The 25,204-nt window shown below is 38.7% G+C and overlaps 2 protein-coding genes across 11 annotated transcripts in view; one reads left to right on the top strand and one right to left on the bottom strand.

Moving 5' to 3' along the window:
* Positions 1-5,410, top strand: part of MTMR7 (myotubularin related protein 7) — a 50,878-nt gene extending 45,468 nt beyond the window's left edge. For 6 of the 7 annotated variants that reach the window (XM_064449514.1, XM_064449515.1, XM_064449509.1 and 3 more), the window contains 3 exons: positions 65-205; positions 2,049-2,175; positions 2,634-5,410. In XM_064449514.1, the coding sequence (XP_064305584.1) occupies positions 65-205; positions 2,049-2,175; positions 2,634-2,993 (628 nt within the window). In that variant the 3' untranslated portion in view covers positions 2,994-5,410. Of the gene's footprint in view, positions 1-64; positions 206-1,536; positions 1,714-2,048; positions 2,176-2,633 lie in introns of those variants that run through there. The other variant, XM_064449516.1, reaches the window with a different exon arrangement.
* Positions 541-25,137, bottom strand: VPS37A (VPS37A subunit of ESCRT-I). Of its 4 annotated transcripts, XR_010372631.1 has the most exons (13): positions 24,965-25,137; positions 20,785-20,859; positions 19,822-19,936; positions 18,819-18,919; positions 17,740-17,956; positions 16,604-16,674; positions 15,176-15,303; positions 15,030-15,088; positions 14,871-14,939; positions 12,214-12,357; positions 11,412-11,492; positions 11,228-11,295; positions 7,210-11,139 (listed from the first exon to the last, which is right to left on the bottom strand). XR_010372631.1 is itself a non-coding variant. In XM_064449518.1 (12 exons), the coding sequence occupies exons 1-11, from the start codon at positions 25,081-25,083 to the stop codon at positions 11,412-11,414; spliced, it is 1,179 nt and encodes a 392-aa protein (XP_064305588.1). In that variant the 5' UTR covers positions 25,084-25,137; the 3' UTR covers positions 541-3,090. The 4 variants fall into 4 exon arrangements, 3 of the variants coding, with proteins under 3 accessions (XP_064305588.1, XP_064305587.1, XP_064305589.1); XM_064449518.1 differs by lacking the exons at positions 7,210-11,139; positions 11,228-11,295 and adding an exon at positions 541-3,090; XM_064449517.1 differs by lacking the exon at positions 11,228-11,295.
* Positions 25,138-25,204: the final 67 nt, after the last annotated feature.

Below are 25,204 nucleotides of genomic sequence, written 5' to 3'. Positions count from 1 at the left end.
ATTTAGCTATACCTGAATTGTAGTAGAGACTTTAATATATATTTATTTCATATATTTTTTTCAGAATCCAAGAACGAACATATTCATTGTGGGCTCACTTGTGGAAAAATCGTGCTGATTACCTGAATCCTTTGTACAGAGCAGACCACAGTCAAACCCAAGGGACCCTGCGCCCACAGATGGCTCCATGCAACTTCTTGTACAAGTAGGTAGTATCACTTCCTACTGAGCATTATAGGATGTGTTAGTACAGAACGGAGTGCCTTTGTATTTAAGTATTTCTTGTTCCATAAGGTAGCTTATGCAGAGTAAATTCAGTCTCAGACGCAACGTGTTGATTCCTTGTGTGCTCATAGTCAGCCAACACCTCTGCACCATTCCACAAGGGAGCGTTAGTCCGAAAAGAAGCTTAAGATTAAAGCTATATTGTTAGTTGTGTGTCCTAGTTTCATAGTTACTCACTTCTTCCACTGAGAAATGCTCCTTCAGTTCTGTTCTTATCTGTGGTTTCTAAATTCAAAGTTGCTTCAGCTTCTTCCATTCCAAGATTTTGTGATGTTTATTTGGATCAATTGGTGTCAAAAATAAAAAGGGACATTTCAAGAAATCATACAGTTTCATTGCTAAAACTAGTGTTTACTAACACAAAAAGCAGCCTTTCTCCATGTTGTTCTTATACCTCAAAGTATACACAGTAAGTTTTACTTGATAAGTTTTTTTCAAGATGTAACAAAATCAGTAATTTTAGAAACGTTACTTGAGTAATTACTTGTGCCATTAATCTTAAGGAGAACTTGAATATAAATTAATGAAAACTGTGATTTAAGTAAAACTAATCAGTTTTTTTCCAGTTGCAAGTAAAAGCACCTGTTAAAAAGTCAATAAATATCCTAAATGACAGAAACTGAAATCTTGCACATTTACTATTCCAGGTCACATCCACTTTAAAACTATTTAAAAATAGTCAATAATCATATCCTTTAGAATACTGGGATTTATAAAAGAAGTACCAATACTGCAGATCCTCCACTGGATGAGTAATCCTGTTGATTTTAATGGAATTACTTGCGTGTGTGAAGATTTCCAAGCATGAGCTATCAGATAATAAACTTCAGGGGGAATGTGACCTAAACAGTATACTGTTGGGGTAGGAATAATAAACCACCAAGGAGCATGCATGTGCTCCAAAAATATCTGTCAGCTACTTGGCTGGACAGCTGCAGCCGAGGGCAGGTCTCTTGGTTATTTAACCTGTCTGGTGAACTAGTTACATACTCGGAGTCTGGCTGCAGCCATGTATTGCCAAGAAGACAGGAGTGCTAGAATGAGACTTACAGTTTGAGTCCTTTCCTCCTGAAAATGAAAAATCAACTCAGCTGTTTAACTAAAGGTTTGTCAAATAATTCCACAGAACAGGAAGAGAACTTGCCAATGTATATGCTTCATGCATGTAGGCCAGTTCATAGGCCAGTTCAAAATGTCAGTTTAGATTTTAAGAGAACAGGACACCATCCTGATTTTTAACTTTCTTTACAGGGGAAAAAACCTGTTAACTAGCTGCACCTCTTGCCCCAGCCCCAGCCAAAAACAAGCATACAGAACCTCAAAGTTGACTTCATGGGAAGTTAAACAACATTTGAGAACTAGGATTATGAAACACTGTCTTTAACCTTGGCTGTTTTATAGGTACCATTGCTCTGTAGCCCGTAGTGTAGAACAAGAAACTAATACAGAAGTAGTTTGTGTTCAGTGAACCACCCTCAGCCATGTGGTCTAAGTCAAAGGTACATTCACCTTCCTTTCTGTTATTAGAATTGGTTCAACCTGTGTACGCCCACAGAGTTGCACCTTCAGGACAGACCCAGTGCAAATGAACCACAAATCTTACCAAATGTTCAATGAACTTATGTGTATGCACTCTAATGATGATTAATCCATGGATGGATCATTTAGGACAACATGTGTCTGAAAAAAAAAGAGTGTGTATTTAAGTCTTTTGAGGCCACCTCACCAAATGAGAAAATTGCTGACCTTCCCGTCAATTCCAGGTTCTGGAGTGGTATGTACAACCGCTTTGAAAAGGGGCTCCATCCTCGACAGTCAGTTACTGATTATCTGATGGCAGTGAAGGAAGAAACTCAGCAGCTGGAAGAAGAGCTGGAGGTCTTAGGAGAGGTAATAAACACTTGATCTCGATGTACCAGACTTAACTGATGGTAAATGGAACCCAACTCCATACACTGCACAGCCCCCTACGTCCTACATCCTTTTCCGGCATGAGGATGTTCAGCCATCATCTTTGTTCTCACATAAATGACTATGAATGTTTTGCATTTAACACACAGCTTTGTCTCTTTTGGGATAAAATTTCACCTGTGTTAGTGCACAAGCACTACTCCTGAAAGAAAATTTATCTCTGTAATTCAGAAGGATGCTGTAATTCAGCATTGGTTTGTGATAAACTGTGCACTTCTCATATTCTATAAATACAAGTAGGCAGTTTTAAAAGGTGTCAGTTGGGTTGGGCTCTGAATTTAGTTTAGGTTTGTTTTTTTTTAAAGGGCAAAGACACATAAGAGCATCACTGGGCTCTAAATGTGTCCATGTAATATATACTGTTTCCTTTATTTCAGAGATTGGCGAACCTTCAGAAATCACAATTAAATGATAATAAAGTCAAGAGTAAGCAACAAGACCGAAGCAAGCAGTTAGGGCTTTCTACTTCCAACAACAGCTTAGCTAACACTCCCCAGGAGTATAGCAGTGATCTGAAATCATTCCCATCCCGGAGCCCTTCACAAGGGGATGAAGAAGATTCAGCCCTGATTTTGACACAGGACAACCTGAAAAGCTCTGATCCCGACCTCTCAGCTAACAGTGACCAGGAGTCTGGTGTGGAGGACTTAAGCTGTAGGTCCCCAAGTGGGGGTGGCTGCTTGCCTAGTGAAGACAGCGGCAAGGATTCGGATGAGGCTGTATTTCTGGCGGTCTGAAATACCTTCAAAACAGCAAGGATCCAGAGGAAGTTGAGTCTTTCACAGTCTGGAATGACATCTTTTCGTCAGACGAAGAATGGGAGTGGTCTGTGGCCTAAAGAAATAACCCAAAGAAAGGGAACTGTGCAATTGTGTAAGTAAAGTTCTAAGCAGAACAAGCCGTTATTAGTTTTAAGACATAATGCTAAAGAAAGGTAATAGCTGCTGTTATATTTAGTTATGCCAATGTGGTATTTGTTTTATCAATGCTGTACATAATTATTTCTTACTTTGTACATTTCCATAATTATTTATTGTACAAAATAATAGTTCTTCTCCAAAGATGTGAAATTCCAAAGTACTCTCTTACACGTAGGGACAAGGTTGAAGATTCATTAGTGTTAGCATTACTGGTGAATCAGTCAAGACTTATTTTTGTAGATTCGCCTTCAGATATATTGCGTATATTCTTCCCCCCCCCCCCCCCCCCCGCCCCGGGAGGTGTTGAATTTTGAATTCCAACAATTATTTTGCATATTTGCCTACCAGAATTCTTTATGACAAAATAAAACTAATAAATGGACGCACTTGCTTAGGGGACAAATGGAGCTTTATTCCTGCAAAAATATCCTTTAGTAAGCAGCTGCTCCTGCTGCATGTGAATGCATCCCTGTTGTAGTCAATTCTCAACGAGTGTTGAAAATTCAGAGGTTTCTGTGAGCAAAATTTCAAGGAATACAACAATACTTACACAGCCTTTGAGGTAAAGCATCCCTTTATAATGACAGGTATGTTAGGCAGTATATTCTAGCCTCTCTCTGTTTTGTTTGATTGTTTATATCTTACCCTTGTTTCCAAACTACCTACATAAGATATAAACGTAAAATTTTAAAGGTAATAAAGCCGGAAATTCTCCAGCGTATTTTGATTCCTACTTGAAAATGGTTTATTTGAGTGGGAGTGAGGTACCTGTACAGTAGAGAGAATAGGGAATCCAAAATCACTTATGAAAGCATCGCTCCAAATTCAGAATTAAAGAAAGGTTATGCCCATAAAGGAACTGTTATAAAGAATATTTCTTCCAAATTTTATTGTTCAAAATAAACCAACCAAAACCAAGTTGTTTTCTTTTTATCCTCAGACAAAATTTCCCTTTTAGTATTTGCCAACCTGAACAGAGCACGGCAATGCTAATTTAAGAAAAAGACTGATTCACCACAACAGGAAGTTTAATCTCATTCGGTTTAAGAATTTTCAGTTTTTAAGAGTAGGAGTAATAGTTTTCATAATCATAGGTTTGGAAATAAATCATTGAAAAAATATTTAAGATTTGGGATGTTCTGAAACTCACTAAAAAAGCTTCCATATCAGGATGTAATTCTTCCAAGTTTTGGTAGTTTTTGGTTTTGGTTTTGATTTTTTTAAAATGAAACCAAGCAGTTAAAAATATAATTCATACGACTGCTCTTACCTGCTTGGAGACAAAGTGGTATTGAACTCTAGTAAAGCAAAGCAGTAGTAATGGAAGTTTACTTTGATTGCATTTCTTACTACTCCTTCAAATACAGATTTAGGGGCAGATTTAAATTAAATATACCTTGATTTAGAAACTTTAGATTTTGTTATTCAGTCTGCTTTTACAGAGTGGCTTTTCATTCTGTTCTATGAACTTATGTTATTAAAAATGAGTAGGTAAACTTCAGTATTATTAATATCCTCTTAAGCCAGCTGCTGTCTTTGAACAAATAATTCCATTCCTAACAGCAAGATTTATCTTAATGTTACACTGGAAAGGCCAGATCCTCAATTTGATAAATCACTGTAGCTCAAATGAAATAAATACAGCTATAATTTATACTCTCTTGAGAATCTAGCCTTCTGTTTTTTAATCTTTATGAATTTTTAATGAATTAAAGCCCTGATTTTAATTGCACTTTTAAAAAATGTTTCTTATTTTGAACATAGCCTGTAAAATTTATGGTATTAAAGGAGATTTTGAATGGGTTTTCTCAAACTAAAGAAACATGCTGCAAAGTCAGCAATGAAAACAAAACACCGATATTCTGCCTGAGTTTGAAAATGGGCAATATCGTTGCACATCTTTAAAACGTAAAATTGCATATGATGGTATTGTGCCCTATTAGACATGCCTAGAAATAAATGCAGAACAGCAATATATGCAAATTCAAAGCACCATCTTCACGTCGCTTATGCAACTCCTTGTAACTAGCTTTACAACTAAAACGGTAACCTATTAACATTTTATATTAAGCCTTTATTGAGCAGCCCTCTGTGATGTGTCTTTCGGTCCTTGGAATTTTGCATTAGCTACTACTGTTTTCATTGTAATGTATGTATTTGTGGCATTATTAGCCTGCTGAGAAACACTTTCAAATAAACACTTAGGTCATTTAGTGTTACATTATTTCACACCAGCGAATGAAACAAGGGATTTTTCTATCCTCTTCCCTACTTCGATACTTGAATCCAGCAAGTTTAAGCTGTGGAGGAACCTACAACTAAGCTAAGAAAACTGAGGCTCCTGCCAATTGGGCTAATTATACAGGAGCGTGTTATACCCCTTACTTATTTTTTTTATTCAGGGAACATGACACAAAAAGGATGAGAAAGCCACACTGTGAACTACAATGATTTCTTGTAGCCTTGTGGGGATCTCCCCTCTGCTGCAAATCCTTGCAAGTTTGGCATAGCTTACTGTAATTTGACATAGGACACACAGGAATGTAACTGAACTGCTGGAAAGAAAGGATTAGAAGAGCATTATAGATTTCTGTGGTGTATGAAAAGTGTGCATCTAAAGGACACTGAAGGTAATGGGATCAAACAGCTGTTTTTATCTACAAAAGACCACCAGCTAAAGAACAGAAAGAAAACACATTCACTAGCTGCTTTTATTGGTGGCTCTATACAAGACATAGACAAAGGTGGTAAACTGGTGATGGCTTCTGAAAAGCTGACAAATAAAATTAAAAAGTTGTAGGGCACAACTCAGACTGAAGGCTATAATTAAAAGTAAGGACATAAAAAGAAAAGTAAAAGGATAGAGCCAGGGAAGGAAAGCTCTTTGTAAAATTGGCAGTAAGGCAGGGAACTACATTCTCTGAAGACGGGGCAAGCCAGAGCACTGGTTTACACAGCATGGCAGATGTCTGATGACACAAGCTAGTAACAGGTAAAACCCAGCACCAAGGAGGTAGCCTTTGCAATGAAGGTAAGCATTTTGTCACTGTTGATCAGCTAACTTGATGCTTTTATGCGGACGCTGCCCTGATCTGCAGAGAGCCCTCAACATTATCACAAACATCATAGTTGAGGCACCAGGCTGCTTCTGCACGTAGGCTGTTGGTTGAGTGTAGCTTTTAGGTTGTCTTGTCACCCTCACGCTCTGTAGTGCAGAGACAGGCAAACACCAGAGTGACTGAAAAACCCTCCAAGGACAGGTAAGTGACTGACAATTCATTTGGGAAGGGAGGAACAAGCAGTGGAGTAGGTCAACTTATTACAGCAATAAGACTAGTCAAAAATCTGCCAAAGATCTCGGGCCAAGAGTACAGCAAATCCCGAATTTAGAGAGGCCAGAAACATTGCCAGAGAGTAGGGCGATGAGAAGGAAAGGTAAAATAAGCATTCAACTTTACTTACATTATTTAAATTGACAGTAAAGCACCTGGAACCAGCAAATTAAATCATGTCAAATCTTAAAATAAGATTTAGTGGTCTTTCAATATAAATCACGCTGGAAAGAAGCTAATAAAACCTTATAGGTCCACCAGAATCACTGTGACTGAATTCAAGCAAGGACTCATTTTTAAGTCTGCTGGTTGCCAAGGTTGTTGAGATTAATTTATTCTGTTTCCAAAGACTAAAGAACACAGTGCTTTATGTTAAGATATTCCTTATTATTGATATACAAGCTTTCGCTGTAGCTTATTACTACATATAAATTTGAACTCTACAGGTATCTGACCAAAAAAAGGCATTTACAAAAGCAGTAGCCAGAGATGCAATATGGGTTTTCAAAGCCCATTTTAGTGAAGGTGGCTCCAGGAATTACTGCTGTTGAAAGGGTTAAACATACATAAAAGTTCAGATCACACAGAGATTAAAAGTTTGTCCTTGAGGTGCTTACTGCATGCTTCCAACACAATTCTGTATCCACCCAACAGTCCTCCAATGCCCAACTCTCGCTGTAAGTTAGACAATTACAAGATACATTAAAAAAATCCCAAAACCTTTATTTGTAAGTTTAACACAGTACAGCATTTACTGTTCAGAATAATGTACAGAATAAGGCTGTGATAACTGACTTCACTTTGTTGCCAGAGTTTTAATTCAGTTTTACCTGAAGGTCTCTTGAACTGCTCTTTTAGAAAGATTTATTCTAGTGTTTGAAGAGGGTAGTAAGAACTTGGACTGAAACAAGACTAAAAGATTTGTAACGTCCACATTTGGTCAAGGTCTGAAGTGGCAAAGCTGCGGGAACACGTACAGAGCAAACAACAGAACTATAGTAATCATTAGATACTGCTTAGAACTAACTTAGAGTCCCTTGCTTGTAGTGGTGGCTAGCACAGCTGTATGTATCTGACAATCCTGTCTTTCAAAAAGATTAGCATGTCAAATGCACCGTGAAATACAGAAAAACTTTAAGCCCCAGCAGAATGTACCATTAATACCAGCTGTATACAAGATCACCCTAAAATGAAACCTACTTAATTTCAAATTTACATTTTAAAATAATTTCTCTGGTCTGCCATAACATGAGTTACAGTTGCTATATGGAGAATTCAGTACTGTATTTAAATAGTCACTTGACTCAGGGAGAACCAAAAGGCCGAAATTCAGCTATAGAAAACATTTAGCAGTAAGATCAGATGTTAAAATCAGGCAAAACCCAGACTCAATTAGCTGTTTCAATATGGAATGCACCCTCACACACCCCCAAACTACTGCAACACCAGAGTCAAGCCACCTCCTTACTCTTGCATCTTGCTCATTCATTTCACTTCTCCACTTCTCACCATGAGCATGACACAGTACAAGGATCTCCAGAAACAAGTCACTCTGTGTAGCCTATTATTCCAGATTGCTTAAGAGCTCACTTGACACATTTCAAAAGATTTTAGCGTATGCATCTAACAGTATCTGCCGTTCTCTTACTCTTCACAGGTAATTTTTTAAAGCTGGATTTACACCTACATGCCACATTTCAGCAAAATAAGGAAAGGGGTGTGCTTAACAGTGAACTACCAGCGTGCTACAAGCCAAAGAACCTAACTTGGACAGAGTTACCAGTGTTCTACTAAGTCTTCTGCTGAAAGTATGAAGATTACCTATAAGAAAAATGTTTGCATTGACACAACCAGTGTAGGACTAAAAGAAAAGAAAAAAACCCAAACCAGCAGCAGGTTGGCTTGTCCTTTAAGGGCCAGAAACAGGCTGGCCAGCTACCTGTAGCTAACCCAGTACAGTTGAATACAGTGTCTTCTGTGCTTCTTTTCTAGAGTATGGATTTGCAAGTGCAGAAGGGGCTAATAAATAGGGGAAACAAATCCTAAGAATAGGAACAAAAATGTGAGAGAGACTAAAAAGGGAGAAAAGACCTTAAACTGAACAAGAAACACTGTACTAAGAACTTGCATTGAGCAGCGATGTTTCCTTCTAGATTCTCCTCCATTATCATCAGAAGGATTCCATGGAGAAGTCCTGAATTTGTAAATTTGCTCACAAAAAATAACTTAAGGGGAAAAGCTGAAGTGTTGAGAACTTATACTAGCTTGGGAAGCAAATCCCCTGAAGGTGACCCGGCTAGAGAGTTCAGTCACAGTACAGCACCATAATTCACTACCTAACATTTGACAGGAGGAGGCAGATGAGGGCAGAAGTCTGTCATTCCATGCCGTTACAAAAACAAAGAAAGAAGATACTAGCCCAGCTTGGGAAGAACACTGGGTGTTTGGTCAGTTGTTCCTTTCTCAGCTTACAAGGAAGAAACAACAAAAAAAAGCAGCCCTGTACAGGATTGTATGTCTAGGCTTTAAGCTCGTTAACTAGATACTCAGAGAAAGATCCAAAAAAACCTGTACACTCAGCACAAAAATAGACTGAGTTTGCCAAGAAGGTAACACTGATGACTTAAATCTAACTCTCCTCCAGGGCTGCAGAAATCCCACTACTCAGACACCCAAGTTCAGAACCACTGGGAAAACTATGCGATCTCATTTTTCGTTAGGGCTTTAGTTAGCACATTAGCAGAAGTGCTATATCAATACAGAAGCAGTATTATGCACTGTCAGTAGAAATGTTTTTTTTTTTTTTTTTTTCAAGAAAATACTCTAAAATTATTGCTTAACCATGGCACTTACAACCTGTTTATTTTTTCAGGCACCTAACTATCATCTTTGATTTGGACCATAGTTCTATTTGCTTGGTATATGTAATCTCAGAATCTGGACCAGCTTTACAAAGAAAAATCCCAAATACCAGTGAATAGTTTACTCACCCTGAAAGGCAGTAGTTAAGACAGACAACCACAGAACTGTAAAGTATGACAGGGCTGAGACTAAAGCCCCATTTGAAGATTCACTAGCCTGTGGAACAGACTTCTTGCACTTACGTGATTTTCTTAACTCCAAATTTACTTACTTTTCTCCAACTCAGAAGAAATACCTTATTGCATTTTGCTCAAAAAGCATTGAGTTTAGGACTGACTGAAGATTAGTGATACAGAAGAGAACTCACTTGGACTGAGGTGCTTTAGTCTGAGACTTGAATCTGTGATGTCCTGTGACCCTATCTAGGTAACGCAGAGGCAGTGTCTTGGCTAAGAGGTTTATTTCCAGACTGCCTCCTGACAAGAAAGAAGCAGGATTCCTGGTAGATTACTTAATCAGTGCTTTATCTTATTTATCTCTAAGAACTGTACAATACCTTCTGTTCTTCTGGAACTTGACTTTCTCCATGAAAACCTAATAGACTGGTAAGATTAAGAAAAAGAATGTGTCTTTTTGCAAGAGCAAGAGAGCATAAATGCATGTATTTAGGGGTTGTATTTTTCTCCTAGAGAATACTGCATGTGGTCCCATCCATTTAACCAGATATATACCCCCATCCTAAAAAAGATCAGCTCACCAGAGGCAAGATTTAGTGATTAAAGGGCAGAATTAAGTCTCGCTTCCAAATTCTATCACTGGCCTTAACATAATACACTATGCAACTCCAGCCAAATCAGTCTCTTTGCTCCTTAAAATTAGGAAAAAATAACTGCTACTTCACAAAGAACTTCAGAACTAGTCTTTGTAAAGTGCTTTTGAGCTCCTCACATGATGAATGTATTCATATTGCATAAAACAGAAACCGGGAGGTGACCTGATTATTTTTCCTTTAAGTAAAAACAATTATGAAAATAAAATTGTTAGATTAAAATTGTGTTTAATTACAGTGGTAGGTACCAAGCCAGTCCTGAAATCAAGTGCATTGGTGCTACTGAGCAACATACCACATCTATGCAGAAATCATTTACGTTATTTCGATTCCAATAAAATTTTTCCCAACATATCCTTTGCTTAATCCAAATCTACTTATCCAAAACACCATACAGGCTATACTCAGTTTTGTATTATTACTTAAAAGTAAAAAACTTGTTCTTAAAGATTTTGGCTTCAAGAAAAGACAGCTTATGAATCCACTGACAATCTCAAATGATGCACTTCTGTTTCCAAAGCCCTATCCCCATTTATCTCAAACTCTTCACAGATCAAGCCAAATCTATGTTTAAAGTTCAAAATACAAAAAGATATGAATTATGTTTTTATAAAAATGTAAAAAGCTAGTCAAAATTACATGTTTAGATATTTAATCTCTGAAGAATGGCATATAGCAGCAGGAACTTAAATATAATAAGAACTATCAACAATAAATACAAGAAATTAGTGCAAAGATTGCAATAGAAGGATTCTTGAGTACAATGAGAATATAAAGAGACATTCTAATTTGTACAAAACCCATCCCAACTCTGTATACAATCTCTTCTATAAATACAACCACATAAGATGAAATGCTTATTTGCAAATAATAGTTATTAAAAAGTGTGCTTTATTGGGTTTTTCTCTCGCTCTCTTGGCAGGTGTAGTTTGCAGGAAGTCTGTAAAGACAAATTTCCATAATTAGATATTTTTAACTTCTCCAGAAGTTATGTTTTAAATACAACTAACAACAGGTGCAGCACATACTTGATTTCCACAGAAAGCATTGGTAGAACACTCAGCATTGCAACAAATCCATTTCCAGGTAACAATTTCTAAGTGTGTGACAGTGAGGGAAATTGTTAAAAAAAAAAACACCAAGAAAGAAAAAAAAAAACCAAAACGAAACCACCAAAAAACGTTCACCACAAGTATTAAAAGAGCAGTTTACCTATAGCGGAGCATGAAATTGGCTGTGCATTGCTATTGCCTGTTGAAGTTTTTCTTCTTTGGCTCGTCTACAGTGGCAAAGCTACAAAACAAGACATAGGAAGAGTGAATTCTGAAAGGAATTTTTTATAATGCATACTACAGTTTCTCTTCAATGATTTAGCTACTTTGCAGGCTCTTTAAAAACAGGAAAACCCTGTGAACCACCTCCCTTCCGAGCTTCAGGCTGAACAACTGTCTAGATTGGTAACATTATTCCATCCACAACTGCTTACAAGAGAATTGTTTCCCATCTTATGAAAGACATTTATTAGGCATCTTAAAAGGAAGGTACACTACCTGGTAAGTTGCTCTTGTCGCAGCATGAGCAAGAACGGTGGTTTTTTGAACCTCTGTTACTTATTTGGCAATAGCCAGCAACTGAATAATTAGTGTAAGAAGTTCAATAAATTAAGGTTGCTTAATATAACACGTCATTCTATGTTGACTTGCCAAATTTAGAACTCTCCATGTGGCTATTTTCCCTATATCCAATATAGATAGTGGCACAAAAGCATCTGCAACAACACAGGACTAGCGTCTAATGCAGGAGACCTTTGCACTCCTGCCTTTAAAATATACGCCTTCAGAATGCAGATTATATTCTAAATAGACTGAAGCCACTTCTTAGGGATATATTTTTCTTTTGCTGGACCTTCCTAAAGCACTGTTCTGTATCACAGGACTGCTCAAACTCCAAGTCTTACATTTATTCACTATGTGGTGTTTATCTCTCAGATTAGAATGACTTGCAGATTACATACCGTTCTCTTTTCCATGAAACTACTAAGAAAGTCATCTATTTCTGTTTTGCCTTCCAAGAAGTCTTCTGCAATAATGTCAGATTCTTCTTCAGCTTCATGAGCAGCTACTTTAAGTCTGGCTTGCAGAGCACTTGGACTGCAACTCTAAGAAAGTAAAAACTCCTATGTAATATTAAACTGTCCATCAAAACCTACATTTCCAAGAAGAAAGATAAACAACTATATAAATATGGGATATGTGGATAGAGCATTATTATTACATAAAAGCCTCAGTGACCAGATGAAGCTTCATCTCCAAGTAACAGCATAACTTGTTAAATTAGAAAGGATTCAATGTGAGAAGAGTGTTGCTAGTTTAGGTCTTGATTCACAATCATTCTCACAAACATATAAAGCTTTTCAACTTTTATGCTACACTGTAGAAAGCACCCAACTTGGAAACCTGACAGGTTCTTGAGCGCATAGCTTCTGAGTAGAACTAGCATTGCAAGTGTCTTCAATAAATAGGGTCTGCTTTTGAAACTCAAAGTCAGTAGCGAACCTGAGAAGTACAAAAAGGTAAAAAAGATCATAGAATCGTTAAGGTTGGAAAAGACCCTTAAGATCATCGAGTCCAACTGCTAACCTATCACTGCCAAGTCCACCACTAAACCGTATCCTCAAGCACCATGTCTACCTTTCTTTTAAATACCTCCAGGGATGGAGACTCCACCACCTCCCTGGGCAGCCTGTTCCAATGCCTGACAACCCTTTCAGTGAAGAAGTTTTTCCTAATATCCAACCTAAACTTCCCCTGGCGCAGTTTGAGGCCATTTCCTCTCGTCCTATTGCTTCTTACTAGGGAGATTGACCCCCGCCTTGCTACAACCTCCTTTTAGGTAGTTTGTAGAGAGCAATAAGGTCTCCCCTTCTCCAGACTAAACAACCCCAGCTCCCTCAACTGCTCCTCATAAGACTTGTTCTCTAGACCCTTCACCAACTTCATTGCCCTTCTCTGGACACGCTCCAGCACCTCGATGTCCTTCTTGTAGTGAGGGGCCCAAAACTGCACACAGTACTCGAGGTGTGGCCTCACCAGATCTTACTGTTCAGCTTTTAAAAACCCTTGAAAAGACTGTGGAGAGGAAGACAGGTGGAGAAAAAGCACCTACTCAAGAAGTAGACAGGCTGCTAATCTAAACAAGTATACTGGTTCTTCTGTTCTTATAAACCTCAAACCTTATTTCTTCTTACTGCATGTAACTGCACCATTTTTCCTCTAATACATTTAGACAGTTAGCCAGAACATGATTCATGTGTTCAGTAGGAGTCTCTAGAGAGCCAGAACTGCAAACTTAAGAAATGTATAGATTTTAGATGCTTGGACTACCCTTCATCTATCCAATGAAAAATATTTTACTTACGTACTGTAAAACTGAAATATAATCAGAAATTTCCTATTAAATTAATCTTCTACAAAATAAGGAGAGTTTGCTCTAATAAAAGATCACTAAAATTCACCCACAGTACAAGTAAAAAGACTTTTCTGGAACTTTGAAGGAGAGAGAGCAGTAGATACCAGGTAATGCACAGTGAACATCAATCTATGGAGATACAGCACATGTGGAAAAACAGTACAACAATCCAGCTGCAACTCCCCAACTCTCAGCCTCCTAACCACCATTAAATTGAATCAGCAAATCTAACTTAGAAAAGGTAATACAGCACTGGCGTATTATGTCCTGTTCTTAAGTGGTCTCTTACAGAAATAGAGAGTTTCTCAATGCCAACTCCCTCTGCCCACTTTAAAGCCAACTCACATCACACAGAATGGAGGCCTTAGGAGTCAGACTACCCTGACTTTCAAGTGAGGAAACATTTAATTCATTTAGAACACCAATGAAACCATTCAGTTTGCTGTCACCTAACTTTCTACTTGCTATTTTGTATTTTGTTACTTTTTGAGCATTTTGAAATTCAGGTACTATGCAAGTTATTTTGATGGACTGTTGTATTCTCAGGTGACAAGTCTTGCAAATGCTGAAGATTTCAGTGTAGAAATTGTTTTATGAGAAGCTACATCTTTTAATGCATATCCTGGTAAATATACTAAGAAATTATCTTCCTTCCCCAAATTGCTTTCTGAAGTAATGACTTTACCCTATTTGCACTTTAGAACATGCAAAGATTGACAGCAGATATAATAGGTTGCCCAAAGTAAGCATACCCAGTGAATCACAGAATTTAAATTTCTGAAGCAATGGTTTTAATAATTTTCATCTAGTACAGTTTTACAAGCTCATTATGTTGAAGGGGTACCATTAATTAAACAAGCCTTATTTAAAAATCATTCTATTCTTAGAACAGGTATGACCCAGGATTGTACTTAAGAACAGCTCTAAATGGTCCTCACACTCCCTCGTTCCAACTTTGCTTCTATTGTAGCATTAAAAAACTCCCACCCAACAAAAAAAACCCCAAACCATCAGTGCAATTGTAACACTGTTTTGCTTATAAATTATTTGGTACTTCATCCCATTTTGTTTCATACTTGACATGAATCTGTTTCAAATGAAAATCGGAGTTTAACCAGAATATTCTTTATGGATAAAGATACAAATCAAAACTTCAGTTTTACTGAAGTATTCTTAAAGGATAACACGATATAGAGATTATACCTCACTAAGTTCATGCTGTCTTTGCATCTTTTTTTCAAAGGCTGCTTTCATCTGTGTGAGCTGCTCATACTGGAAGGAAGAAGAAAAAGAATGTTTTCGCCCTGAAAAAACCAGAATGTTACAACTAATATTTCTGAAAAAAAATTTAGGTTCACTTACTTTATCCAACACTGTCTGTCTTTTTGCCTCGAGACTAGGCTCCAGCAACAAGTTTTTTTCTGTAAAATAAAGGCACTATTACTACTTTTTTTAAAGGGTTCAGTTCACAGACCATAGCCACTGATGCTAATGTTTTGACATCTTACTTGCCAGCTCTTCAATGCTTTTCACTAACTCATCTCTATCAGTAATGACTTGCTTCAGTTGTGGTAGAGTCACAAACTGTTCCAGTAACACTTCCTCTTGCTCATTCATATTGGTCAGCTGCGATATACTATATTGAAACAGAAAGAAAGGATATTTAAAGCTAACAGTAAATATTACATGTAGAGTTACTAATTTCTGCCAAAGTCAAAAGTCTGAGGCATTTATTGGGACTTTACCGATACATGACACTTAACCACAACTTACGTTTCCCCTTTCTCCTAGATTGTGAGCTCTACTATCGGCAGCAGCGAGCTTAAAAAGCAGTGTGTTAAGAAGTCTCTCTTATTTCAAGCCTTATTTCCTGTAGTGATTTTTAATCACCTACACCCAATAGAGCTACTCAGAACAGCTGCAATACCATTTGTGATTTAACTCAACTACCACCAGAAGAATAATGGAATTTTAATCCGGTCTTCTTGGAAGGACCAAATTTGATTACAATGTTTTGTTTAAACAAACAAATTACACTTCCCCCCCAACCCCCCTAACTCTCTGCTACATAATAAGGGTGCCACTAAAACTTACAGCTGATTTAGCTCAATTAAGCAGGCTCTTAAGAAGGTGTCAAGGGAAACAAAAACACCCCCAAAATCCTTCTTGCCAAGGGTCTTTTTCGTTTTGAAAGGACAGAGTTTTCAATCACTAAACTATGACACTACCTTAAAGTTGTGAGATCCGAAAAAAAACAATTTCCTAAGACCCCTTCAGAACTAATAGCTAATTTGTAATCTATTCAATCCCAGATAACTGATCAAGGAGGCTGTCTCATTAGATCTGAGCAAATTGCTGGAAACAATAACTAATAAAATTTTTTTGAATTGTTAGAAGATATGCTTTTGATGGAAATATTTGTGTAATCTGTGTATGAAGTATTTAGATATGGAAGTGATTTGCACTGGGACAGCTGGCGCATTTACCACCTGATTTATCTAAGCCACCCCCTGCACATGCTGAGCTGCTCACAAAGTAGTCCATTTGTGAACCGGTCTCATGTCCATTTTCCTGTCCCCTTTCCTCCTTCAAAAGTTACACTTGTTGTATTAGTAGAAATCAAGCCCCTGGTGAGGCTCAAGAAAACAGCAGAACACTGATAGGTAGGAAAAGTGAAAATAAATGCTCTTCTTCCTGGTGCTGAATCCCAAAGTATTGTTCCTGCTGAGAAAAACCTAAACAAACAGCACATCTGAATACAAGGCTAGCTTACTTTCTGAATCTACAATTTTGGTAAGTGGTAGCTCTCCAATTTAAAATTTCTACAAAAAAAACTTTCAGTGATATATACACACTTCTGACAAAAATCAGATACAGACCAGCAGTAATTGCCTTTTAATGACAATGTAAAGTTTTGCTACCTTCTCAAAATTTACCTTAGTTCTGAGAGTTCTGGAAACGTATCAGGAACGTCAGGCATCTTGTAAGTAAATCCATTCTGGCGAACCTAATTGAAAGTTTAGAAATGCTTAGTAGATTTTTGAAAAGCAGTTTTAAAGAGCAATCTTGATATTTAACTTGATTAGTCCAAAACCAGAGATGAATATTTGCCAGCAACAAGAAAAGCAGTAAGAAGCAGTGGCACTAGTCTCTGAAAAGAAGATGGCTCAATTCAACCACAGCAACAAAATACTTAGAGATGTTTGGGTGGCATGTCATAAAATATGAGTCAATTTTGGAGGAAAATAATTCTGTCTTGCTATGTTGTCCATTTGACAACAGGTGGATGACCCAGGAAACACAGAGGAGAAATATAACTCAGGGAAGTGAGAACAAAGAAAGACATTGACATTTTCATCTCTTGCATGTGGCTTTTAAAGCTATAATCCCTTGGGGAAAAAAGCTGTTAGACAAAAAAAGTCAGTCTTCACAGAAAGTAGAAATTTTAAATTCTACAAAAGCAGAAAAGTGTCTTCCAAAATGAAGAAAGCTTTTGTTTCTAAAGACAAGATCTGATAAAAGACTAAACATTTAGATATGAAGTGTTTGGAGGACATGAAAAAAAATCCTTCCAGAGTGCATCAGTGAGAGGGAGTTTGTGAGTACACACATACAAGATGTAGGAAGAGAAGCTTTCTGAAGCATGAGACCGAGAAAGAAATACTCTACACATTAAGCCTTGAGACTGCACACTGTTCCCACCTGATAGGTTCCGGGCACAAAATCCTACATAGAGAAAAGGATCTCATTTTCTATGGCTGGAGAAACAGTCACAGCTGCAGTACTGGGGAGTGCAGCTCCAAAAAAAAAAAAAGTATATTCAAAGATATTTAGCATAACACTAGTTTCACTGAAACTCAGAAAGACAAACTTGTTGCTCTGACTTCAAGTTTGTTCTAAAAAACTTTTCATCAAAGCCAGAACAACAGTTTCATTTTCCTAACACCAGCAAAACAATGAAGTGCGGTCACTCAGACTGTTCCCTTGAGTTTTGTGGCAATACCCTGTGTGCCCTTGAGGGAACTTATACCCAGTGTCTGATAGCTTAAGCAGCAAAACCCCGTGCACAGACCTGAAGCACTGCTTCTGCAGTTGGAACAGGCAGTGGCAGATCAGCAATCAAGCTGTAAGAGGGAGCAGCAGGCTTGTCTGTAGTGTAGCTTGAAGAAACTGATTCAGCAACGGGCACGGCCGCCATTGTTCTATTTGTTTCTTGAGGTGGGTATGGAGGAAGAAATGGAAACCCCTGAGGAGCATAAGGAGGCATTCCAGCTGGTTTGTTGAAAAGGCTAAAAACAAGGGAAAAAAAACATGACCATGAGCAACCAACTGCTTACAGCACATTTCTTATAATTTGAATTGTAATTACTAGACCACATACAAGACATGAGACTGAATTTTTAAAAGACCACAAACTTAACATTTTCTGTTCCCATTTACTTCCAATGTACTTAAGTCTACTTTATGTCTTATACTGCAACATAATACACAACTCCATTCAACTATATTCCTGTAGAGCAGCCAAATATACACTCACACTCTTAAAAGAAAACTAGTTGTCAAAAATTTATAAGAGCATAAATGTAAACTGTTTCCATGTAAAAGTCCTGAGAAATATATCTGTGTCATACATGAGTTCTTATTTACAGTATAGTATTTCACAGCTTGGGCAACACACACAAGTACTTCTAAATAATGTGATTTTTTTTTTAAATTCACAGTTGTACTGATAAAGCCATAATATCTCAGATCAGTTTTGCCTATTTAATACAATTATTTAAACTGCACAATTTCTGTTGCAGAGTTATGCAGAGATTATGAACAGAATATGAAGAAACACAACTGCTCAGATCATGATCTATAGCAAATCCAAGATTTCATCTGATAATATAAACATTTATTCTTTTTCAGGAAAGCATAAATTATATCAGCATGTTGATACAGTAATTCCAATGAAATCTAGCCTTTCTTCTCAAAACAATCACGCCATCAAGCATGCACTTGAAATTGTGCAAGGGCAGAGAATCTGTGTCTCACAATACATACACTATACATTCTTGTTCCTGCCCTCCTAATACTTGGTTTCATCTCTTTAAAAAAAAATGTACATTAATACACATAGTGCCGTTCATCATGTTTACAGATACTTACTATGGAAATGATGTTGAGCTAGGAGCCAGAACTGGAGGATTCTTCCAAAACTCATCCAGTAAACTTTGAATAATTTTTCCAAGATCTGAATGCATTGTAAACTGGTAAAAACAAAACAAAACCTCAAAAAATTTAAAGCAGCAAGATGCAGAAGAATATTTTTTCCTGGAATCCAACAGTTCCAAAATATGCTGAACTTGACTATTTATTATACCCACACAGTCATGCTGTAAACGATTTCAGAGACATATAGCTTATGTAAAACGTGTTTACACAAGCTCCAAATAAAGTGATAAAGCCACCCAGAACTGAACAGAAATTACAAGTCTTCTCTATATTGCATTATCAATGGAGAATCAATCAAGTATAACATTTCTGATGAACAACCAAAAAAAAACCCCCACCTTAGTTCCCACGTTATATTTGGGGAAAAAAATTAAATTAAAAAAAAAATAATCAAGATTTAGGTTTGAGAAAAAGCATAATTCATTGCATTCTGAAAAAGTCATAACTCAGCCCCACCCCACCCCGCAGAAAACCTACCACATCCTTGTTGGCAGAGAAAAAGCAAAAAACCCGCAACATAATAAAATCCTGCATATTACAGCTAAAACCTTTACATCTTTCTAACAGGATTAGGGTAGAAAGAACTATGTTACACAACAGTCTTAACACACCCTTCTCCCTTATTTGGAACAGCTGTAGAGAAACAAGAACTGTACTATTGGTACTAACAAGAAAAATGATAGGAACTTTCTCAGCCTTCATAACTTAAAATAGTTTTAGATACATGGAATACTGAACACAGTAACGGTAGCAATAAAAGAATAAATAGTAGCATACTGAACACTACTGAATTTTCATTTTCAGACCCCTCAAAATATAGTATGAGAGGGATTAGGATCGGTACCAGTCTTTTTTACCGGAAGTATTAGCAATAATCTGACATGTATTAAAATTGCTATTTACAGTAGAGATATGTGAAGTTACAAATTATACGTACATTACTTATTAATGGACCAGTCACATATACTCCCTGCTTGTCCATTAAATGATGTCTCACAGGTGGGAAAACACTGATGACTGGTTTTTCCTGAGGAAACTGTGGTGGAAGCAAGCTGCAAATACAAGAATAATTATTACTACAGCTACATCCCACAATCAAGTTTGCATAAGAAGGCTTCTCATGCAAAGAAAAAGTACTATTAATTACATAAATTTACTTTTCTATGAGAAGAGTTATGGAGAAATACAGAGCGAAGCACACAAGAGGATTATTCAGTTACAAAACTAGAAGTCAGACAGATGATAATGCTAGACTTCCACAGAACTGAAGAGAGCATTTACTAGACAAAATTGTAGTGTAACAATGAAGCAATTATGTCCACGGACAAAGAAAAAGCTGTAGCATAATAAGAATATTTTCTAATATAAATGTTATTACTACAAAGACAATGCAGCGTAATCTGCAGGAATATCAGGCAAGTAGTTAGGCTAAAGTAATAAAAAACTTGTGGCTAGAATACCATCAATATTTACCAGAGCAAACGCACCCCCCAAAGTAAATTCATAGGAAATGTTACAACCAATCACTGAAGTTACGATCCAGAAGCTTCACTGGGGTAAGAGTTAGTACTAGAAGTTAAAGTAGATTAGTAAATTACTAATTAAGTTTATTTTAATTTGTAGGGGATTCAAAGTCATCAGAAACTCTCAAGCGTTTTCTCCTACTCATCTTCAACTAAAAACACACAGGTATCTTAGGAGCTCAGCACAGCAAAACACAGGTTTGCTTTCAGCTGAGCATCTGCATCTGGTACAGAACTACTTTCACTCATATCACTACAACTACTAATGCAAATCCAGGTTATAGTTCCTGAAATTAGTTATGAGATGGGAGCCATTTCTGTTCCAATACTACCTTTTTTGAGAATGTTTTTATTTTGCAAAATGTGCATGTACTTACATGTTAATATTAATTGTCAGGTTGTTTACAGTGAATGGCAGTCGATACTCCACATCTTTCTGAATTTCTGCAATGCTGTCAAAGAATAAATTGTTAGCACCCAATTCATGGTCAATATAACAGCCTAAAGTCTAAAAAAAGACATGACCTTAGACCTTTTTGTGCTTAGTTTAGTCTTGAAAAGCCTTGTAAGAATAAAATTGAAAATGCTGGAATACATTAATATGCTTCAGAATGTTATACTGAATATTAAGATTACTGGAAAAAATAGGGGATTCAACTTCTAAACCTCATACATGGTGAGAAACAATGGAAATACAGGCAGAGAAATCATGCTACCCACGGATCTGACAAGAACCTCAATGTATTTTTCTCCACTTACTGGCTTAAGACATTAGTGATTTTTTTTTTTATATACTGATTTTTATCTTATAAAACATCTACTTTGCCAAGGTGTTATACCTGGTCACTAGTAAGTATTGCTCTGCAACACTTCCTACAGATTAATATTTAATATTACATTACACTGGGCCTTCTTTCTTAATAGATTAGCTTACTATTTAATAGTCACTTTTCCCATGTGAACCAAGTTCTAGGCACTTGCACAGATTTTTTTCAAGAATTATCTAGAGAAGAGCTACTTGCAAGAATGTAAAGCTCTGTAATTCAGTGGCACTCAAGACACAGACCCCCCCTGAAAGCATCGAGTGAAGAAGCATGTCTAATGAAATCTGGTAAGACTGAATCCAAATTTGCTCCTCCTGTAACTAGTAAGTTACTGAGAAAAATCTTTAAATCAGCTGCATTAATATGAAGTTGATTACAACACTCAAAGCACTCTACAACTTGCATGCACAGCAAGACTGTTTTGTAAGATGGCATCCCAAAGAACGCGGAGGAGGAGGAGGAGAAGACTTAGCTCAGCAGCAGAATTTCCAGACAACATCAACATATTTAAGATGGGACTGGGAGAGCAAGGAGGGCAGAAAAACAGCTTCAACTTATAATGCCTCAGTCAAAACAAACTTAAGAAGGAGACTGATTCCTCTTCCACTTATTTTTCCTGCCTGAACTTGTTAATAACTTTCACAGAATCACAGGTTGGAAGGGACATCAGGGATCATCTAGTCCAACCTTTCTAGGAAGAGCAGAGTCTAAATAAGATGGCCCAGCACCCTGTCCAGACGACTCTTAAAGGTGTCCAACGTGGCCGAGTCAACCACTTCCCTGGGGAGATTATTCCAATGGGTGACTGCCCTCACTGTGAAAAATTTTCCTCTGGTGTCCAATCGGAATCTCCCCAACAGCAACTTGTGTCCATTCCTCCTTGTCCCCTTGTCCTTTTCTTCTCCCTCACCTCTCTAAGGCTCTCTGATAAAAGGAGGGAACACAGCTCAAACTGGGAATAACCGCAGCTGGGTTCCCAGAAGCGTCTTTGCACCCAACTTCAGAAATGCCCCTCCATCCACGGCCAGGTATGCTCACTTACTTCCTCAAAAAAACCCAAAACACATTACCTGCACATGTGTGTTAAGTGTAGTGCTGGGAGTATTTTGTATCATTCCAAAGCATTATTTGCATATAGAATTTAACACGCTAGTTTACAGAGCTTCTGGAATAAATGGAGTACGACACCAACCTAGCTATGCACCCTGCTTTCTGCAGCCAGACCTTATTCCTCTCACAGACAATTTGCTATCTGCTCCTTCCCTGTGAAATCATATGCTGTTTAAAAAACTATCAGGCTTCCCCAGCACAGGAGGATTCAAATCAGAGTTTAGGGCTCTAAAACACATTGAAATCACCACCTCCTCACTCTTAACTGAAGGATTCTCCCTGGAATCTCTCATACACATTCCTGCCCTGTAATCATCTGTCACGCATTTTAATAGCCTGCTACAAAATCCTTTTGAGAAGGGCATATAATTATGCTCCACTCACGTGCACAACCTACAGGAACTGGGGAAGGAGAACAGGGAAAGAGAAACGAGAAATCCAGAATCAAATCAAGCTGTCCAAACTGTTATAACCTCCTTTAAGAAAACCCTGAACCGATAAACTCAGTTGTCCCATCCCCAAGTGGAAATGGGTACACTGGAAAAATAGTGCATTCTTAACTTTGTTTGGGCAACAGCAAACGTAAGAAAACTGTTTTTTGAACACAAAAACTTTATTTTGAGCTCCTAACCTGTGAGGGATCCTGAAAAGGAAGACTAGCTACTCTAATGAAATTAAGATCACCTATACCTGGGCTTTTATTAGCTACGAAGACTAACCAAGCTTACCTAACTTAAGTAACTACACCATGCCAAGAATTTTATTTTGAGCATTTCAGTAATGAACAGCTGGGATACACAAAAATTAACGACAAAGTACACTTATCAGACAAAACAAACATTAGAATAGCATTTATTTAATCATTGCTTAGGATACACTGTTGTGATGCTTGACGCATATTCCTGTCCTACAGATCTGTGCTGCTGAGGAGTCCATAAGCGAGCACAAAAAAACCCTTTGTACTTTTGAAAATTTGCACCAACTCCGCAAATCTTTTTAGAAGCACAGAATTTGAGGCACAGTTATTCAGATTTATTCAGTAACAAGTATCCCTCATGAAAACTGTATGCTCTGCCAGAACTTACGCCTCTCCTTGCCTATTTTTTTGGGGGGATGTACACCTATCCTCAAGAGAGATTAGGCAGGCCAGATTACATTGCTGAAAAGTTACATCTGAGCAGTTACCACCTCTCCACCCCTCATCTCCACTCCTGGCTGCAGGGTCCATTCCTTCTCTGCATACATGTGAACCCGTGGCTGCACAAACAGGTAAATAAACCAGTCCAGCAAGCCGACCTCGACAAAAACCGATCTTCCTTTTTGAGGACTTAGAGTAAGCTCATCTCCCTTGTAGAGAAAAAAAAAAAAGGGTAGAAATAAAAGGCTAAGTACAACAGTGCAACAAAAACTTCCTGTGAGGTAAGCTGCTGCGTACTCACAGAGACAGCTCCTTGGAGAAGTGAGCCATCTTTCAAAAATATTTGCGAAATTGGCTCTGAACAGATTTAAGTTTAAGCAAGCAACAACACTTAGCAATGCCGTCATACTTATGCTTCCTGTGTGACAGTCCAAAAGATTAGGGTAGCAAGCAAACTGCAGTTACAAAACTTGGAAATACAATCAGTTTCTCTTTCACTCCTAGCCTCAGTCTGACGAAATAGAAAATACTATTTTCTCTTTTCCTGGATCGTTTTTGGAGCCTTCCATCATACTACTTCAACAGACTCCTAAGAAGGAGGAACGCTTAGGTGTTCACAGAAAACATACTTGAAACGTACAAAACGTGGATCTCCTTTTAGAAAGATGAACACTTATTTTTAGCTAAATTATATATATAATATATAATTTGACTAAAATTTAGGCAAAAACTGATCAGTATACTGACAAACCCGCATATCTCAGGATAAAGGGAGGTGTTTTGCTGCTGACCAAGAAAAAAACACCCGCCTCTGGTGAGCATCTGAACAAAACAAGTTGCTAAGGAGCAGCCAGTTATTACCAAGTCAGCACCGTACCTCAGAAAAACAGTTTGTGGAGCCCGCAGGGCTGCCGTGCCACCGCCGGTAAGCCCTCCGCCACGCACAGCTCCTTTATACGGTGTGTTTTAACTTTTGAAGAGCCGGGCTCCTGCAGCCACTTTACAGAGAGCTTTATCCCGACACACGCAAGCTGCGTCTCTCCCTAGACTTTAAAGCCCATTAGATCATTCAACTGACTGTCCGGCCGAGCCGCACCGACAGTCCGCCCAGCCCCCCCGCCCCGCCTGTCGGTCTCCCACTGCAGCCTCCCCTCCCTCCCCTACAGCGGTTTCTCCCCACCGTGGGCCTGCTGCGCCCCGCCGTCCCCCTGCCCGCCCACCCGCACCCGACCCCGGCGTCGCGCCGGGACCCTTCGCCCGCCGCCGGAACGCCCCGACGGCCCGTTTGCCACGGCCAAGGGCGGGCGGGCGTGACGCGGCCGGGCCTCGCGGGGAGGGGGCGTGGGGGAATCACGTCCCCGGGCGTGCGTGCAGGGACACGCGGCACCTTTCCGGGACGCGCTCCCGCGAGGGCGCCGGGCCGGGCCCAGCCCGGGCGGTACAGGACGGACGGATAAACGATCCCCCCCACCCGCGGCCACTCACGAGGCGTGGGCGCCGCGCAGGGACTCGATCTGCCGCTGCTTCTGCTGCTGGAGACTGGTACGGGCGGGCAGGGGCGCGGCGGAGCCGCCGCCCTTGGTGAGGGGGAACAGCCAGTTCATCCTCCCCGCGGCGGCGGCACCGGCCCCGTGCTCTGGCGCCTGCGCGCGGCGCCCGCCCCGCCCCCCGCCCTCTCGATCCCCTCCCCTCCGCCCCGCCCCAGCGTCCCCACGGCGTCGCGGA

This window comes from Phalacrocorax carbo, chromosome 4 (genome assembly GCF_963921805.1).
Source record: "Phalacrocorax carbo chromosome 4, bPhaCar2.1, whole genome shotgun sequence".
Classification (NCBI taxonomy): domain Eukaryota; kingdom Metazoa; phylum Chordata; class Aves; order Suliformes; family Phalacrocoracidae; genus Phalacrocorax; species Phalacrocorax carbo.
This window is presented reverse-complemented; position numbering and strand designations above follow the sequence as displayed.